At 47.2% G+C, this 20,995-nt stretch overlaps 1 protein-coding gene across 1 annotated transcript in view; it reads left to right on the forward strand.

Moving 5' to 3' along the window:
* snphb (syntaphilin b) overlaps positions 1-20,995 on the forward strand; it is a 51,472-nt gene that overhangs the window by 13,662 nt on the left and 16,815 nt on the right. Inside the window, 3 exon segments of the mRNA XM_042098617.1 lie at positions 3,981-4,156; positions 10,338-10,454; positions 20,205-20,321. Coding sequence (XP_041954551.1) covers positions 4,113-4,156; positions 10,338-10,454; positions 20,205-20,321 — 278 coding nt within the window. The 5' untranslated portion in view covers positions 3,981-4,112.

Genomic DNA, 20,995 nt, shown 5'->3' on the forward strand with positions numbered 1-20,995 from the left:
AAGTACAGGCGGCGCTGAGCTTTCTTCGCCAGTGATGCAGTGTTGGTGGTCCAGGAGAGGTCTTCACTGATGTGCACCCCCAGGAATTTGGTGCTGCTCACTCTCTCCACCACAGCACCGTCGATGGTCAGTGGCAGGTGTTGGGTGTGACCTCTACGGAAGTCAACAACAATCTCCTTGGTCTTGCTGACGTTCAGCAGGAGGTTGTTGTCCCTGCACCACGTGGTCAGAAGGTCGACCTCCAACCTGTATTGACCTGTATTCCTCGTATGTGTGTGTGTGTGTGTGCGTGTGTGTATGCATGTGTGTGTGCGTCTGCGTGCGTGTGTGTGGGAGGCTGGGGGTCAGTGGGGGGCTGGCTCCTGGCCTGGTACCTGATCACATTTATCCGTTAGAGGGTCTGACCACACAGCAGGGTCCTAACACCATCTCAAGTGCAGGGTCCTAACACCATCTCAAGTGCAGGGTCCTAACACGCTGTTCACCATCTTAAGTGCAGGGTCCTAACACCATCTCAAGTGCAGGGTCCTAACACGCTGTTCACCATCTTAAGTGCAGGGTCCTAACACCATCTCAAGTGCAGGGTCCTAACACGCTGTTCACCATCTTAAGTGCAGGGTCCTAACACCATCTCAAGTGCAGGGTCCTAACACCATCTCAAGTGCAGGGTCCTAACACGCTGTTCACCATCTTAAGTGCAGGGTCCTAACACCATCTCAAGTGCAGGGTCCTAACACGCTGTTCACCATCTTAAGTGCAGGGTCCTAACACCATCTCAAGTGCAGGGTCCTAACACCATCTCAAGTGCAGGGTCCTAACACGCTGTTCACCATCTCAAGTGCAGGGTCCTAACACCATCTCAAGTGCAGGGTCCTAACACCATCTTAAGTGCAGGGTCCTAACACCATCTCAAGTGCAGGGTCCTAACACCATCTTAAGTGCAGGGTCCTAACACCATCTCAAGTGCAGGGTCCTAACACCATCTTAAGTGCAGGGTCCTAACACCATCTCAAGTGCAGGGTCCTAACACGCTGTTCACCATCTCAAGTGCAGGGTCCTAACACGCTGTTCACCATCTCAAGTGCAGGGTCCTAACACGCTGTTCACCATCTCAAGTGAGGATGTTATTATTCTGCTCACAGCTGTACTTGTGCTTGAGCCATTTCTCCGTCTGCTCTGCAGTCAGTCTCGGTTCTGTGCCTGCCTGAGCTTATATTTATGGCCTTGTTTTGATTCCATGCATTGCTCTCCCATGTAGAACCTACAAAGCATCAAGCCTACTTTTCATGTGCTCACACGAAACTTTCAAGTGCTCACACAAAACCTTTTCATGCGCGCACATGAAGGTTTTGAGTGAGGACATGACACTTTCGAGTGAGGACATGAAAGTTTTGAGTGAGGGCAGGAAAGTTTTGCGTGAGGGCAGGAAAGTTTTGAGTGAGCACATGAAAGTTTTGAGTGAGGGCAGGAAAGTTTTGCGTGAGGGCAGGAAAGTTTTGCGTGAGCACATGAAAGTTTTGCGTGAGCACATGAAACTAAACTAGATTTTTTTTTTTGCTCATGTCCCCTTAGAGGCTCCGTACATTCCTTATGTTGTTTACTTTTTTTTGGTCTTTTCCTGAAACTGCTTTTTATTTTTAAACCATTCCAACCGTGAGGTTGTAAACAGAACAAAACTAAACATAAACTATTTTCTGGCATTTTATCCAGAAAATTCTAACTCTTTGCTGCCGCTGTGTAGGCTGGTGCACAATTTCACAAAATGAAAATGTAGTACATTATATCATATCATATTATGTATATATCTACAAATAGGAAAACCTTTCACCCAATCAGCAAAACATTGTCTTGCAAAAGCTAACACACCTTGCTTAACTCTTCACACCTTCGTAAAAATTATGTTTTCGTATCAAATGGTAAACACAAGCCATCACAATAATAAGCACACAATGTGCCAACAACACACTGATGGTCTGAATAAAAAACACATCTGGCTTTTGCTTTCTCTGTGCACAAGGTAGACTATGTCAGTTTGAGGTCATACTTTTGTCATAGTTCTGTAAACATACAGGGATCCAAAGTATTGATGTTTATTTACACACATCAAAACAAACACAAGTGTGTGTTTCCAAGTCAAAACACAAAATAGCAATTTTACTGAGACAAAACAAATCGGTCTACATCGGGTCGTCTCTCTCAAAATTCCGTGTACATCACATGCAATGTCCTAGTCCAAGGCACCGGGAAAAATATATTCTGGAATGACGTATCCAGGCCTGACATGACAATATCTTGCCAACTCTACCCACATGTAGACTGTTTTGTCTGTAAAAGGGCTATTTCTTTCTCTTCTCACTCTTCCTGCTCCCTCCATTGTACCCATTGTACATGACCTGTGGCTTATTTATAGTGCTTAGGCTGATTGCAAAGTGAACTAATTATCTAAAACAGTTTTCACATGAGAAAGTGTGCCAGAGAGTTGGCAAAATAGTGTAAATAATAGCCATACATGTGTATGATTTGCCAGGAGTGTGTTGATCATTTGGAAATTGAGTGTAAAACAGTGAGTTGTGTTTACATTTCCGCAAAAACAGTGCTATGCAGTGAATTGTGACTACAGTTGTGCAAAATGTGTGTTACAAAATTGCAAACTGAGTGCAAAGCAGTGTTTGTGCTTTTAGTTTTGCGAACTCAGTGAGTGGTTTTGCTATAAGTATTAATAGTTTTAGAAATTGTGCTATAAGAATCACAGTTGTGTTTAAGCATTCAGAAAAAACTGTATTATTAGGCTGTAATCTCCCTTTGCTGTCCAAACAATCTACAACAGGGGTTCCAAACATTTTTCATTAAACGGACCGGACAACAGTTGTCACATTTCTGACGGACCGGTAGCAGGGACGTTGACAGTATTTTGTGAGAGGTGGTGCTGATCATATTACTGGGAGTTCGGGGGTGTCTCCCCCGTGAAAATTTAGAAATTTAAAATACACCCTTTTAATGCAGTTTGGAAGGGGCATACAAACTTTAACAGAGCAAGCAGGGTCCGTTTTCTGTCTGACTCATGAACATTGAACATGAACATTGGCTACCTGCATGATAAGGTTTTCACTTCACTGCTGCGTGACACTACCTTGCATGGAGACATATTTCACGTTAACAGTGGAGATGTTAGCAAAACTATAGCGTTTGGTAAATCGAGATGCAGATTATCTCCCTAATTAATTTCTTTGCAGCCCACATTATGCACTCACTCCAGCGACACGAGTGAAATAAATGTAGGCAAACACGCATACACATTGAATGAGCACTCCTAGCCTATTCCACCTAATGTTATGCCTCTACATTTTATGAATTAAGAAGTATTTATTGATCAGGAAAACATTTAGTTTATTTTTCTTTCGGTCCGCGGTTCCATAACACCATTCAGTTGTGCCGCAAATTAATAGACAGAAGCACCGGGCATAATCTATCCTAAATTCATGGCAATTTTTTTTTTTAATCTGAGGGCCCCCATTGGCTCAGAGCCCCTGTGCCAACCACTTGGCACAAGCCATGATCCGTCCCTTGGTGGTTGTGTGATATTGTGATCTTGTGAGGTGACTGTGTGATCTTGTTAGGTGGTTGTATGATATTGTGAGGTGGTTGTGTGGTATTGTGTGATTTTGTGAGGTGGTTGTGTGATCTTGTGAGGTGGTTGTATGATATTGTGAGGTGGTTGTGTGGTATTGTGTGATCTTGTGAGGTGGTTGTGTGATATTGTGAGGTGGCTGTGTGATCTTGTTGTGTGATCTTGTGAGGTGGTTGTGATCTTGTGAGGTGGCTGTGTGATCTTGTGAGGTGGTTGTGTGCCTGGATTGCATTGTGTTTCATCCGAGTAGAAGACAAGGACTGTTCCTCTGCACATTGACTGCAGTGTGTGTTTGTGTTTGTGTCCATCTGGACATTGACTGCAGTGTGTGTTTGTGTGTTTCTCTTTTCAGGGTGGCTGAAGCCGAGGAGAGAGTAGACGAGAGAGAGAGGAGACGCAGAGTGACGAGGAAAAGGGGAGAGGAGAGAGAGTGAGCGGGTCGCCATTTTGAAAGGCCAAGTTGGACAACAGGCCGGCTGCCTTCATGTCTGCTCCTGTCAGTAAGAGATCTGCTGCAGGCTCACACAGGTAAACAAAACAAATAAAATAAAATAAAATAACTGACAAAATGTCAGAAAAATGTCAAATTGAAGTTTATTTTAAGTAAACAATCGTTTCGAATTCAGATGTCTGACTGTCTCATACACTAATAAGCATTTCAGGGAACCGAGAATGTGGGTCATGCCACCAGCTCTTGTGTACCTGTGTAGACGAACACTAACTATCACCTCTCTTGTGCAGCTGTGTAGACGAACACTAACTATCACAACACTAACTATCACCTCTCTTGTGCAGCTGTGTAGACGAACACTAACTATCACCTCTCTTGTGCAGCTGTGTACACAAACACTAACTATCACCTCTCTTGTGCAGCTGTGTACACCAGATATGGGGACTCGAGTCTGAGACTCGGACTCGAGTCGCACCAACAGTGACTTCAGACTTGACTTCCGACTCCACATCAAAGACTTCAGACTTGACTCGGACTCGAGCTTCGAGACTCGTGAACAACCTGTATTTCATGCAATTATTGCTTTTTTAAACGTAAATGTATTCATGTATTTCTATTTAATTTTATTGGTGCATATACGTTGGTGAAACGTACAGTATGGCGAGCTGTCCTCTTTGTTTGCCATAATGTGGAACGTACATGCGCTATGTGCGCGCACTCACAGATCAAACATGCATTGACCATGGCGACACCAAGTCCTCCCGGAGTTTTGCGTTTTTTGTCATTAGGCTACTTTTGGTTACAATAACTTGCACAGTGAAAATAAGCGAACAGCTACATGCAAGGTGTATAACAATAGGATAATGATGCCGGCTCAACAATGTCAAATTTCATCAGCCATCTCAAAACGCACCCAGACAGGTCAGTCACTTACTGATGTGAAAGAGATGTTAAACTTAGCATACAATTTATCGTCACAGGTGACTCGCATCAAAAATCAAGTGTTATGCTAATGCTGGGAACAGGAAGATTGCATATTTATAGTTGGCCATATGATGTGACAGACTTAGGTTAATATTTCACAAGGTCCGAGGGCTAGAGGGATGTATTAGCATTAGACTATACAATGTTCTAAATTGGAGACCCAATGTAAGTTCTGGATGTAAAGAAAATTAAGCTAACTCCATTAAAGCAGTTTCACATCCACTCTTGGCTGCCCACATTTTATTTCAGAAAAAAATATGATCGAAGTTGCCAGGGTTGGAATTTCACTTTCATTGCCCCTTGCATTGTCCGTGATGCTCCTTTGAAAATCGGAGGTTCGCAGGTCAATGTGGCCTTGCTGCCCCCTTTTTTCAATATTCTGCTTTGCATCCGACTAATATCAATTTTTATTTAGCCTATAGCCTGTCAAAATAATCTTAGCATCCACAGTGCAAATTAATTTAGTCTTTTACGCAGTGGAGAAAGTGACAGCGCAGGCAAGAAAGAAAGTGTGTCCAAATTCACCCATTCTTCTCTGTTGAACTACTCGTGAAGCAGCCTTTTATCATATTCCAGTAGCTTAGAAATCTAGACACTCGTCAGGCTACCATTCCAGTGTAATCCAGTTTTGAATTTGCAGTAAATTTCTACATGTATGTCTCCAACTCTGGGCTTTAAAGGAATTATCCGGAGTAAAATGCACTTTAGATCAATTTACGGATGATTGGGAGTACATACGTTGAGTTGACATCCAAATCATGTAATTTGGATGTGTTTTGAGAAAGTTCGATGTTACCGTTTTTAGTCAAAACATCGTTAGCGTGGAAGTGAGAAGGGCATATTAAGTGTGCTCTGGAAATTCACAATTCACAAAAAAAAAACATCCAAGTCCAGTCCATACAACTTCATTTCAATTTCAAAAGAAATACTGGACTATGTTTTTTTTTTTTTTTTTTTTTTTTTTTTTTTTTTTTTTTTTAAACGGCGACGAAATTGTGAATTTCCAGAGCACTTGGCAATCGACTCCTACGGACTTTCCCCTAAAGATGGCAACATTTCCGGAAAGGTACTGGCTTGATGAAATTCATTCTGGACTCGCTATCCGACCACATAAAGACCTCGGGATACTTCGGTTTGGCTTTAGGGACCCTCTACTCACTACCACGTAAGTGCAATGTTGTTTGGAACTGTAGAAGAGGTATTAAAATAGCGTTTTGTAGCAGCGAAATAATATGCCCTTCTCACTTCCACGCTAACGATGTTTTGACTAAAAACGGTAACATCGAACTTTCTCAAAACACATCCGAATTACATGATTTGGATGTCAACTCCACGTATGTACTTCCAATCATCCGTAAATTGATCTAAAGTGCATTTTACTCCGGATAATTCCTTTAAATTTCAGTCACAGTGTGTTTAAATTGTTCAGTACATTATTTCATAACAGGCCAAATTCAAAACAAATGTTACAAATATCGCCTAGATATCTGTCAATAAAATCAGAGGATATACAGCTGACTAAGAGTTTGTCAAAGTAGCCAATGATCACAAATGTTAAGCATGCATGTAGGCTACTTGAGTTTCTTAAAGCTAGGCTATGCTTAAATTGTTCAATACATGATTTCATAACCGGCCAAATAGAAAATAAATGTTAAATATAGCCTAGATATCTACAAATATTCAAATCAGATGATTTTGATCATATTCTATGTAATATGTCATGTTTCATGTTTTTGTCATGTTTCATAGTGATGCAGGTCTACTGCTGTGAATAGGCTAAATACAACTTTGATCATTTTTATGTAGAATACTGTATAGTTAAGTTTGGCCTTGGTGCCCTGATGTGTGGCCCTTCTGCTCCCCGCCAAATATGCCCAACTGAAGGCCAAGTGACCTTGCCCCTAACATTATGAAATTCCAAGCTTGCACATTGCAGTGTTAGAATCATTTCCCCCCAAAACACTACACATATGTCAGTTGTATCATGCAGATTTTATGAGTGGCAAGCAAAATAAACAGAGTTCTTAATTTGTGTTTCATCAGATTGCAGAGCAGGCAGGAACCCCATGAAATTATCCTCCCTGCTGAAAAAACCAGCCTGACCAGCTAAAGGTGGTTTGCTGGTTGACCAGCTTGTTTGACCACCCTATGATGGTTGACCAGCTAGACCAGCAAATCTCTTGCGAAAACATACCTTCAGCTGGTTTACCCACCTAACGATGGTAATTCAGCTGTTTTTGCTTGTCGTACCACCTCAAGCTGGTCATTTTAGCGGGTGTTGCTGGTCTACAGTGACAGGGCCGTGCCAGCTTATGTTGGTCAAACCAGCATGACCATCTTACACCAACAATGTCAAGCTTGGCAGGCTGGTCACCAGCATGACCATCTTGCACCAGCTGTATCTCACATGACAGGCTGGTCAAACCAGCATGACCAGCTTCCTCAGATGGTCACGGCAGCATATCCAGCTGGTGGTCCAACCAGCTACACCAGCAAAGACCAGCAAGAGCTGGAAGAAAACCAGCAAAGACCAGCTAAAACAGCTAAAACCAGCTACCAGCATAAGCTGGTTTCTAGCTGTTTTTTTCAGCAGGGCTACAACTGATTTTGATACTGTACTGTATGGATGGTAGCTACACAAGATTTAACAATACAGTGTTAGGGAGAAATCAGATGCCCAAAGACTTGAGACTTGACTTGGACTCGAGCTCAAAGACTTAAGACTTGACTTGGACTTACAAAAAATGACTTGTGAACATCTCTGGTGTACACGAACACTAACTATCACCTCTCTTGTGCAGCTATGTACACGAACACTAACTATCACCTCTCTTGTGCAGCTGTGTACACGAACACTAACTATCACCTCTCTGCAGTGGCCTCTGTGTACACGAACACTAACTATCACCTCTCTGCAGTGGCCTCTGTGTACACGTACACTAACTATCACCTCTCTGCAGTGGCCTCTGTGTACACGAACACTAACTATCCTGTGTACACGAACACTAACTATCACCTCTCTGCAGTGGCCTCTGTGTACACGAACACTAACTATCACCTCTCTTGTGCAGCTGTGTACACGAACACTAACTATCACCTCTCTGCAGTGGCCTCTGTGTACACGAACACTAACTATCACCTCTCTGCAGTGGCCTCTGTGTACACTAACTATCACCTCTCTGCAGTGGCCTCTGTGTACACGAACACTAACTATCACCTCTCTGCAGTGGCCTCTGTGTACACTAACTATCACCTCTCTGCAGTGGCCTCTGTGTACACGAACACTAACTATCACCTCTCTGCAGTGGCCTTCTGTGTACACGAACACTAACTATCACCTCTCTGCAGTGGCCTCTGTGTACACGAACACTAACTATCCTGTGTACACGAACACTAACTATCACCTCTCTGCAGTGGCCTCTGTGTACACGAACACTAACTATCACCTCTCTGCAGTGGCCTCTGTGTACACGAACACTAACTATCCTGTGTACACGAACACTAACTATCACCTCTCTGCAGTGGCCTCTGTGTACACGAACACTAACTATCACCTCTCTGTGTCAGCTTCTCTATCTACATCCATTTCCCTCCCTGTGTGGACAAGCTTGATTTTGCCCCGTTGTTAGCCTGGCTATCTCTGCTGGGGGAGGCCATGGACATCGCCTCTAGAAGTAGAAACCCATTTCTCACGGGTCATGGTTGTATCAGCAGTTAGAGGGACATTCATGCAATTAAGTTTTTCTTGTTTATGGCCGCCCCTCTCAGTAGCCATTTGGGAAATCTCCAAGAGATCTGATCCTTTTAGTTGTGTTGATAAATGTCCAAGAGATCTGATCCTTTTAGTGGTGATGATAAATCTCCAAGAGATCTGATCCTTTTATTTGTGATCCCAAGAGATCTGATCCTTTTAGTTGTGATGTGCCATCAATTGCAGAATACATCACTATTCATGTGATTGTAGATGAAGATGATGTAGATGCAGTAGATGAAGATGATGTTAATGCATTAGATGATGATGTTGCATTTAACATCAGATGTTGTGTTTCTAATGAAGCTGAAGGCCAGATGTTTAATGTGTTTCTAATGAAGCTAAAGGCCAGATGTTTAATGTGTTTGTAATGAAGCTGAAGGCCAGATGTTTAATGTGTTTCTAATGAAGCTAAAGGCCAGATGTTTAATGTGTTTGTAATGAAGCTAAAGGCCAGATGTTTAATGTGTTTGTAATGAATCTGAAAGCCAGGTGTTTAATGTGTTTCTAATGAAGCTGAAAGCCAGGTGTTTAATGTGTTTGTAATTAAGCTGAAACCCAGGTGTTTAATGTGTTTGTTTTGACTAGAGTTGCCCCCTGCTCTCCAGAATGTTCACTGTTCCAGAGAATCCAGAGAAATCTTTCCAAAAAAGGGACAGAGCTTAAAAACAATATTGGATGGCCGTGATCTTTTGGACCTCAGGTGGCACTGCATTAAAACCAGCCCTGTTTCTGTAAAGAAAAGCATTGTATGGGTTCAGGAAAACTTCTGATAGCCTAACCGCTGTCTATGAACACAGTCTGATACTCAGCCAAAACACATTGCAAGGGCTGAGAGGGAGTAGGACTGGCTGTTTCTCTGGTGCCTTCAGAAATGAGAACACCAGGCTTTACGTTTCTTCACAAATGCTTACCCGCTTCAGCTTGATGCTTTCATCTGAGCTATGACAAAATGGTTGCCTTTGGGTTCTTTCCACAATTTATTTTGTGACACACTAAAAATAATCGGTATAGAACATACCAATATATCCATCCAATAGATTATAGCATAATAAATTGATTACTGCCTTGTGCATTTGAACTTAGTGCAGTGAATTCAACATATGCACATACCACAACCGAAATGTTGTACATACCACAACCGAAAAGCAGTAGGTTATGTTGTTAAGAATAAGATTTTAGGTGGAAGAAGCTAATTCTCCAGTGTGACTTACTGTTCTGAAAACAAATGACTAGAGATAAACATATTCTGGTATGGTATAAGCAGCACCACAAGTGCTTCAGTAAATGGAGTAGCTGTGTTCCTCTAACTCTAGTCCATGTCACGGAGCAGTGCAGACTGCACATGGACCTTGGGGCACAGCTCTGGTTCTCTCTGGTTCTCTCTCTGGTTCCCTCTCTGGTTCTACCTTGGGGCACAGCTCTGGTTCTCTCTGGTTCTCTCTCTGGTTCCCTCTCTGGTTCTGCCTTGGGGCACAGCTCTGGCTGGTTTTCTCTGGTTCTCTCTCTGGTTCTCTTCTCAGGTTCAACCCGCTGAAGTCTCTGCAGCCCAAACGGCGTCTGCAGCAAATGCTGTTGGCTCAGTCCGCAGCTCAGTCAGCACCCGCGTCTGCCCCCCCATCAGCGCCCCCCCTCCCAGCGTGAGACACAGCTCTGTTTACTCCCCCCCCCCCCCACACACACACACATCAGCTCTGCGCTGCACGGGGTGTGCTGACGGCCCACAATGGCTCCGGTCAACAGCACCAGTCATTCATGGCTCCGGTCAACAGCACCATGCACCAGTCAGTCATGGCCCTGGACTAAGAATCACTGGGGCAGATGTGGTTTCCATACAGAGCATTCTTCTGCATTAGTGGATACAGTCACTCCAACTAAACTCTCAGCATTCCAGCAGCAGCCATTGAGATCTGACTGCCAAAAAGAGCGAAAAGCATCCTTGCCTCATTTGATTCTTGTTTAGAGTATTCATGTTGTCATGTGACTCCCTGATGCTGTGTCTCCACCATATGCCCCCCCCCCCCCATTCAATAGCAGTAGTGTTATTATGGGCTGTAGCCTCATCCCACCGCCTCTGCACACTACACACTCACCCCACTACACACCCACCCCACTACACACTCACTCCACTACACACACACACCACTACACACACACCCCACTACACACTCACCCCACTACACACCCACCCCACTACACACTCACCCCACTACACACTCACCCCACTACACACTCACTCCACTACACACACACACCACTACACACCCACCCCACTACACACCCACCCCACTGCATACTCACCCCACTACACACTCACCCCACTACACACTCACCCCACTGCATACTCACCCCACTACACACTCACCCCACTACACACTCACCCCACTACACACCCACCCCACTGCACACTCACCCCACTACACACCCACTCACCCCACTACACACTGTACACTCACCCCATTGCAAGGCCACACTCACCCCACTGCACACTCACCCCACTACACACCCACTCACCCCACTGCACACTCACCCCACTACACACTCACCCCACTACACACCCACTCACCCCACTACACACTCACCCCACTACACACTCACCCCACTACACACCCACTCACCCCACTACACACTCACCCCACTACACACCCACTCACCCCACTGCACACTCACCCCACTACACACCCACTCACCCCACTACACACTCACCCCACTACACACTCACCCCACTACACACACACCCCACTACACACTCACCCCACTACACACTCACCCCACTACACACCCACTCACCCCACTACACACACACCCCACTACACACTCAGCCCACTACACACTCACCCCACTACACACACACCCCACTACACACTCAGCCCACTACACACTCAGCCCACTACACACTCACCCCACTACACACACACCCCACTACACACTCAGCCCACTACACACTCACCCCACTACACACACACCCCACTACACACCCACCCCACTACACACCCACCCCACTGCATACTCACCCCACTACACACCCACTCACCCCACTACACACCCACCCCACTACACACTCACCCCACTACACACTCACCCCACTACACACTCACTCCACTACACACACACACCACTACACACACACCCCACTACACACTCACCCCACTACACACTCACCCCACTACACACCCACCCCACTACACACCCACCCCACTGCACACTCACCCCACTGCACACTCACCCCACTACACACCCACTCACCCCACTGCACACCCACCCCACTGCACACTCAGCCCACTACACACACACACCACTACACACACACCCCACTACACACACACCCCACTACACACCCACCCCACTGCACACTCAGCCCACTACACACTCACCCCACTGCACACTCACCCCACTACACACTCACCCCACTGCACACTCACCCCACTACACACTCACCCCACTACACACACACCCCACTACACACTCAGCCCACTACACACTCACCCCACTACACACACACCCCACTACACACTCAGCCCACTACACACTCACCCCACTACACACTCACCCCACTACACACACACCCCACTACACACTCAGCCCACTACACACTCACCCCACTACACACTCACCCCACTGCACACTCACCCCACTACACACTCACCCCACTACACACACACCCCACTACACACTCAGCCCACTACACACTCACCCCACTGCACACCCACCCCACTACACACTCAGCCCACTACACACTCACCCCACTGCACACTCACCCCACTACACACACACCCCACTGCACACTCACCCCACTACACACCCACCCCACTGCACACTCACCCCACTACACACTGCACACTCACCCCACTGCAAGGCCACACTCACCCCACTGCACACCCACCCCACTGCACACTCACCCCCACTGCATACTCACCCCACTGCAAGGCCACACTCACCCCACTGCACACTCACCCCACTACACACTCACCCCACTACACACCCACCCCACTACACACCCACTCACCCCACTACACACCCACTCACCCCACTACACACTGTACACTCACCCCATTGCAAGGCCACACTCACCCCACTACACACTCACCCCACTACACACCCACTCACCCCACTGCACACTCACCCCACTGCACACTCACCCCACTGCACACTCACCCCACTACACACTCACCCCACTACACACCCACTCACCCCACTACACACTCACCCCACTACACACTCACCCCACTGCACACTCACCCCACTGCACACTCACCCCACTACACACTCACCCCACTACACACTCACCCCACTACACACCCACCCCACTACACACTGCACACTCACCCCACTGCACACTCACCCCCATTGCAAGGCCACACTCACCCCACTGCACACTCACCCCACTGCACACTCACCCCACTGCACACTCACCCCCACTGCACACTCACCCCACTGCACACTCACCCCCACTGCAAGGCCACACTCACCCCACTACACACTCACCCCACTACACACCCACCCCACTACACACTCACCCCACTACACACTCACCCCACTACACACTCACCCCACTACACACCCACCCCACTACACACTCACCCCACTACACACTCACCCCACTACACACCCACTCACCCCACTACACACCCACTCACCCCACTACACACTGCACACTCACCCCACTACACACTCACCCCACTACACACTCACCCCACTACACACTCACCCCACTGCACACTCACCCCACTACACACTCACCCCACTGCACACTCACCCCACTACACACTCACCCCACTACACACCCACCCCACTACACACTGCACACTCACCCCACTGCACACTCACCCCCATTGCAAGGCCACACTCACCCCACTGCACACTCACCCCACTGCACACTCACCCCACTGCACACTCACCCCCACTGCACACTCACCCCACTGCACACTCACCCCCACTGCAAGGCCACACTCACCCCACTACACACTCACCCCACTACACACCCACCCCACTACACACTCACCCCACTACACACTCACCCCACTACACACCCACCCCACTACACACCCACCCCACTACACACCCACCCCACTACACACTCACCCCACTACACACCCACTCACCCCACTACACACCCACTCACCCCACTACACACCCACTCACCCCACTACACACTCACCCCACTGCACACCCACCCCACTACACACTGCACACTCACCCCACTACACACTCACCCCACTGCACACTCACCCCACTGCACACTCACCCCACTACACACTCACCCCACTGCACACTCACCCCACTGCACACACACCCCACTACACACACACCCCACTACACACTCACCCCACTACACACCCACTCACCCCACTGCACACTCACCCCACTGCAAGGCCACACTCACCCCACTGCACACTCACCCCACTACACACTGTACACTCACCCCACTACACACTCACCCCACTACACACTCACCCCACTGCACACTCACCCCATTGCACACCCACCCCACTGCACACTCACCCCACTACACACTGCACACTCACCCCACTACACACTCACCCCACTGCACACTCACCCCACTACACACTCACCCCACTGCACACCCACCCCACTGCACACTCACCCCACTGCACACTCACCCCACTGCACACTCAGCCCACTACACACTCACCCCACTACACACTGCACACTCACCCCACTACACACTGCACACTCACCCCACTGCACACTCACCCCACTACACACTGCACACTCACCCCACTACACACTGCACACTCACCCCACTGCACACTCACCCCACTACACACTGTACACTCACCCCATTGCAAGGCCACACTCACCCCACTACACACTGCACACTCACCCCACTACACACTGCACACTCACCCCACTGCACACTCACCCCACTACACACTCACCCCACTGCACACTCACCCCCACTGCACACTCACCCCCACTGCATACTCACCCCACTGCAAGGCCACACTCACCCCACTGCACACTCACCCCACTACACACTCACCCCACTACACACCCACCCCACTACACACCCACTCACCCCACTACACACCCACTCACCCCACTACACACTGTACACTCACCCCATTGCAAGGCCACACTCACCCCACTACACACTCACCCCACTACACACCCACTCACCCCACTGCACACTCACCCCACTGCACACTCACCCCACTGCACACTCACCCCACTGCACACCCACTCACCCCACTACACACTCACCCCACTACACACCCACTCACCCCACTACACACTCACCCCACTACACACTCACCCCACTACACACTCACCCCACTGCACACTCACCCCACTACACACTCACCCCACTACACACTCACCCCACTACACACCCACTCACCCCACTACACACTCACCCCACTGCACACTCACCCCACTACACACTCACCCCACTGCACACTCACCCCACTGCACACTCACCCCACTGCACACTCACCCCACTGCACACTCACCCCCACTGCACACTCACCCCACTGCACACTCACCCCCACTGCAAGGCCACACTCACCCCACTACACACTCACCCCACTACACACCCACCCCACTACACACTCACCCCACTACACACTCACCCCACTACACACCCACCCCACTACACACTCACCCCACTACACACTCACCCCACTACACACCCACTCACCCCACTACACACCCACTCACCCCACTACACACTCACCCCACTGCACACCCACCCCACTACACACTGCACACTCACCCCACTACACACTCACCCCACTGCACACTCACCCCACTGCACACTCACCCCACTGCACACTCACCCCACTACACACTCACCCCACTGCACACTCACCCCACTGCACACACACCCCACTACACACACCCCCCACTACACACCCACCCCACTGCACACTCACCCCACTGCAAGGCCACACTCACCCCACTGCACACTCACCCCACTGCACACTCACCCCACTACACACTCACCCCACTGCACACTCACCCCACTGCACACTCACCCCACTACACACTCACCCCACTACACACCCACCCCACTACACACCCACCCCACTGCACACTCACCCCACTGCAAGGCCACACTCACCCCACTGCACACTCACCCCACTACACACTCACCCCACTACACACTCACCCCACTGCACACCCACCCCACTACACACTGCACACTCACCCCACTGCACACTCACCCCACTACACACTGCACACTCACCCCACTGCACACTCACCCCACTGCACACACACCCCACTGCACACACACCCCACTACACACTCACCCCATTGCACACCCACCCCACTGCACACTCACCCCACTACACACCCACTCACCCCACTGCACACTCACCCCACTGCAAGGCCACACTCACCCCACTGCACACTCACCCCACTACACACTGTACACTCACCCCACTACACACTCACCCCACTGCACACTCACCCCACTACACACTCACCCCACTGCACACTCACCCCACTACACACTGCACACTCACCCCACTACACACTGCACACTCACCCCACTGCACACTCACCCCACTACACACTGCACACTCACCCCACTACACACTGCACACTCACCCCACTACACACTCACCCCACTACACACTGCACACTCACCCCACTACACACTGCACACTCACCCCACTGCACACTCACCCCACTGCACACTCACCCCACTACACACTGTACACTCACCCCACTGCAAGGCCACACTCACCCCACTACACACTGCACACTCACCCCACTACACACTGCACACTCACCCCACTACACACTGCACACTCACCCCACTGCACACTCACCCCACTGCACACTCACCCCACTACACACTACACACTCACCCCCACTGCAAGGCCACACTCACCCCACTGCAAGACACACTGGAAGCCTGGCTGCTATTGGCTGCTCTCTCTCCTGTTGGCTTGTTCAGGTCCTGTACTCCCATATGATTTTGAGGCTACTAGAGTGACCGTTCCTCCCCTTATCGGCTTTTGCTGCTCTTGCTGCTCTCCCTCTCTTCATCTTACCTTTTCTCTATATTTTGTATGTAATTGCTTTGTTTCATGTTATGACGTTTTCTGTCTTGGCTTTTTCCCACCTTAGTAGCCATAGACATGATGTTTTTTTCCACATTTGATAGTCTTGACTGTTTAGTTGACTGCAGGTTATGAACTAAACTATAAAGAAGTCCCTGGTCTTATCAAGGCTGATTTCAGAGACAGATTATATTTGATGGACTGTGATTGTGACATTTCCAAATGAGGCAGTGAATGAAAATAAAGAGCTGAATGGCATGCCATGATTAAATATTATCACTATACATAAGCCTAGCTTAAGGCAGCTAAAGCCAGCAGAGGCATTGCATGAGGGACTTGACTGTCTGATGAGGTCTCTCTGGCTAGACACTCCTCACTGCGTTTTCTTTGGCACAGATTTAGCGTGATCAGATTTAGATGCAAATGCATTTCTCTGACTGTCATGACTACTCACAATGTGCTTGAAAGCTTTATGCTGGAGGAAGACCACAGTTAAAGTTGCACTGAAGTTAGCACTAAGCAGGACTGTGTTTGTGTATCAGCACAACCTCATAGAGCCTCCATACTCATCTGCCAGGGGACACTGTGTAATGAAAGAGGAGATGAGAACTGATTTTAGATTTGTCCTCCGAAATTCTGCCTTAGCATTTCTTTTTCTGAAGGATTATGAGCTTCACCTTTCCCTTGATAGTTGGACTCTATGCTGCTTCATTCTAACTAAGAGGTACTGTAGCCATGAACAGTTTCAGGGATTTTGTTTTTCAGGGGTGCTATTGTTTTTCAGGGATTTTGTTTTTCAGGGGTGCTAGGATGACCAGACAACGCTTTATTGCTTTATCACTTATCTTGGATTTCTTAATTCTGCCTCTGTGAAATACTCCACTAGCTGGACCAGGCTGTTTTTGTTGTTGTTTGTTTGTTTTTGAGCCTGGGCTGTCCACAGAAACCTCTTTTTTACAGTGTATTCAGGGCACAGCCAGCTAGCAGATCTTGAGAAGATTTGCTGATTTTGCGTTTGCTGTATGTGACAAAAAATGTTTTAGCTTAGAAACCGCATAACATAACTTAGAGCCCATGACGAGACTTTTAGTCGACTAAAACTTGACTAACAAAAATGATATTTGAATGACTAAATATGACAAAGACTAAAAAGGACATTTCGTCACAAGACTAAGACTAAATTAAAAATAGGTGACAAAATTAACACTATACTTGGGATCGCTTGCGGACCACCAGTGATCCCCGGACCACACTTTAAGTGGTCCAGTCAAATCTTTTACTGTCTATGGTCAAATCCCAGCCGAGCTATAACTGTAGCATGTAAACATACCTGTGCATGTAAACATACTGACTGACAAAAAATCAGAATGAGTAATTATTAGTAACAGACGAGTAGCCCTGTGGACACACAATATTGTTGGAAAATTGAGATGTGTGAAACACTATTTGACTCAAATGGTAATCAGAAATAATTTGTTATAAAAAAAAAAAAACTAAAATGTGTTGACTAAAACTGACTAAGACTAAGATACCTTTAGTTTTCTTTTGACTAAAACTAGACTAAAATGACGAGACTTTTAGTCGACTAAAACTTGACTAACAAAAATGATATTTGAATGACTAAATATGACAAAGACTAAAAAGGACATTTCGTCACAAGACTAAGACTAAATTAAAAATAGGTGACAAAATTAACACTACAAGTAGTCTGCGAGCAGACGTGGTAAAATATAATATAGATGAGTTGTTTGCAATATTGAACCAACTTGTATGTAAAAACAGTTCTGCAACACTGTCTATGTAAGATATGCCAGTTTAAATCATACAGTATGAATCCACACAATAAGCAAAGTGCAAAGACAATAAGCAAGGTGGTTCAGTGAGTAGGCCTATTGTGTAGACTAATTAGGCTACTGTTGAAGTAGGTCTAATCTTTTTTTTTTTTTTAGCTAGGGTTAGTTAAGTGGTCCTGAAACTGAAAAAGTTTGAGAAACGCCGTCATAGGCCGAAGTATTAATGTTTTACTCCGCCTCGCTAGATGGCGATATGCGCCCAAACACGACACATTCCCCAAACAGACTCTCCATCTTAGCCATAGCTAACTTGCTAGCAAACTTTGCATCATCAGTCTAACTAGTTAAATAGTTGACATTACATGATGAACATTTTCGTATGGACATTCTGGGGGATATTAATTTGTATGAGAGAAGCTTCAACTTCTGGGTATGTAGCATTGTGGCATAAAGCTTAGGTAGTTACAGTAGCTTGCTAACTCTGGCAGAAATCTCCAGTGTTCTTGTTCCATGTAGTTTCGTGTTGCAGCCACAGGGTTGCAGCAACAGCACGTAGACTAGCCTACAGGAAAGCTGTTGCGTATGAACTCATTCGGAATATTTTGAAAACGTAACAGCTAGATATTCTGTCTTCTCATTTTGTAGATGAAAATGAAGAGAGATTTTATCTTAGTTTTTATTTCATGCAAAACATTTTAGTCTCGTCTTTTTTCATCAACAATAATGCATCTTAAGATAGTCTTAGTCAGTGTTTCAGGACATTACTGCCGTCTCCTCATCGTCTCGTCTTAGTCATGAAAAAAAAGGTCGTTGACGAACATATTTCCTCTCGTCTCGTCTGACGAAATTAACACTAACACAGACACAAAGCTAGCCTGCTCTTACACAGACACAAAGCTAGCCTGCTCTTACACAGACGCAAAGCTAGCCTACTCTTACACAGACACACCGACAAAAAGCTAGCCTACTCTTACACAGACACAAAGCTAGCCTGCTCTCACACAGACACAAAGCTAGCCTGCTCTCACACAGACACAAAGCTAGCCTACTCTTACACAGACACAAAGCTAGCCTGCTCTTACACAGACACAAAGCTAGCCTGCTCTTACACAGACACAAAGCTAGCCTACTCTTACACAGACACATTATATTACATTACATTACATTACATTTAGCAGACACTTCTTGACCAAAGTGACTTACATATGTCAGCTATATTACAAGGGATCACATTGTCCCCGGAGCAACTTGGGGTTAAGTGTCTTGCTCAAGGGCACAACGGTGGAAGCCAGGAATTGAACCGACAACTTTCAGGCTACTGCACGCTAGCCCAGCTCCTTAACCACTACACTACCACCGCCCACACACAAAGACACAAAGCTAGCCTACTCTTACACAGACACAAAGCTAGCCTGCTCTTACACAGACACAAAGCTAGCCTGCTCTTACACAGACAAAGCTAGCCTGCTCTTACACAGACACACAGACACAAAGCTAGCCTTGTCCTAATGCAGGTGTTCACTCTGCCATCACTGTCTGTAACAGTGTGTTTTTTTGTGGTCAGTTTTGACTATTGCAGGTTTATAGAGCTAGACTACATTCCCATGGAGACGGGCTATATGGTGTCCATGCGGCCCACGCAAGGATATCTGGCACACAACTCTCCTGAGCGCCACTGCCGGTCAGCACCTCATTGCTTTCTTTCTTCGTTCTTCCTTTGTCTCATCCATTCATCCTCCACACATCCTGCCTCAGCGTCATCTCTGGGTTCTGTCTCTCCACTGAGGAACACTGCCCCTCTGGGACCGGAGTGGGCTCGCAAGGGTGCAACTACATTTCTTTCCTGGGTCGCACTGGTGCACCTAACGTCATAAGGGTGAGCGCCTACTGTAGACTTTCGTTGCATCTGCTGTCTCTCCACAAACTACGCGTTGGTTCTCCTTTGACTAGTGTTTGACTAGAAAAGTATCGCAATACCCTGAAATTAGAAACGTCACAATACCTCAATTTAGGCTACGGTAGGCGATAATTTTAAGAATGATAGTCTTGTTTTGCAATAAGATACGTATTTCTTATTTCTTCTGCTTCCTGTAGCCTATGTGTGTTTTCTCCTCACACACACACACACACACACACACACACACACACGCAGCTTTCAACCTGCAGCTGTCATGTGATTAACTATCAGCCATGTCTCACTGCACTTAAGTGATGCTGTTAAGTATTGCACCTCTCAAGTTTGTGTTGCTGCTAACCTACCTAGTTCATTTAGGCCTACCGCTGGGTTTAATGACATTTCCCAAATAAACTATGTAGCCTATTGGCGAACTTTTACATCTGGAGAGAGTTCCTTCT

The sequence above is a fragment of the Alosa sapidissima genome, chromosome 7 (assembly GCF_018492685.1).
Source record: "Alosa sapidissima isolate fAloSap1 chromosome 7, fAloSap1.pri, whole genome shotgun sequence".
Taxonomy (NCBI): Eukaryota; Metazoa; Chordata; class Actinopteri; order Clupeiformes; family Clupeidae; genus Alosa; species Alosa sapidissima.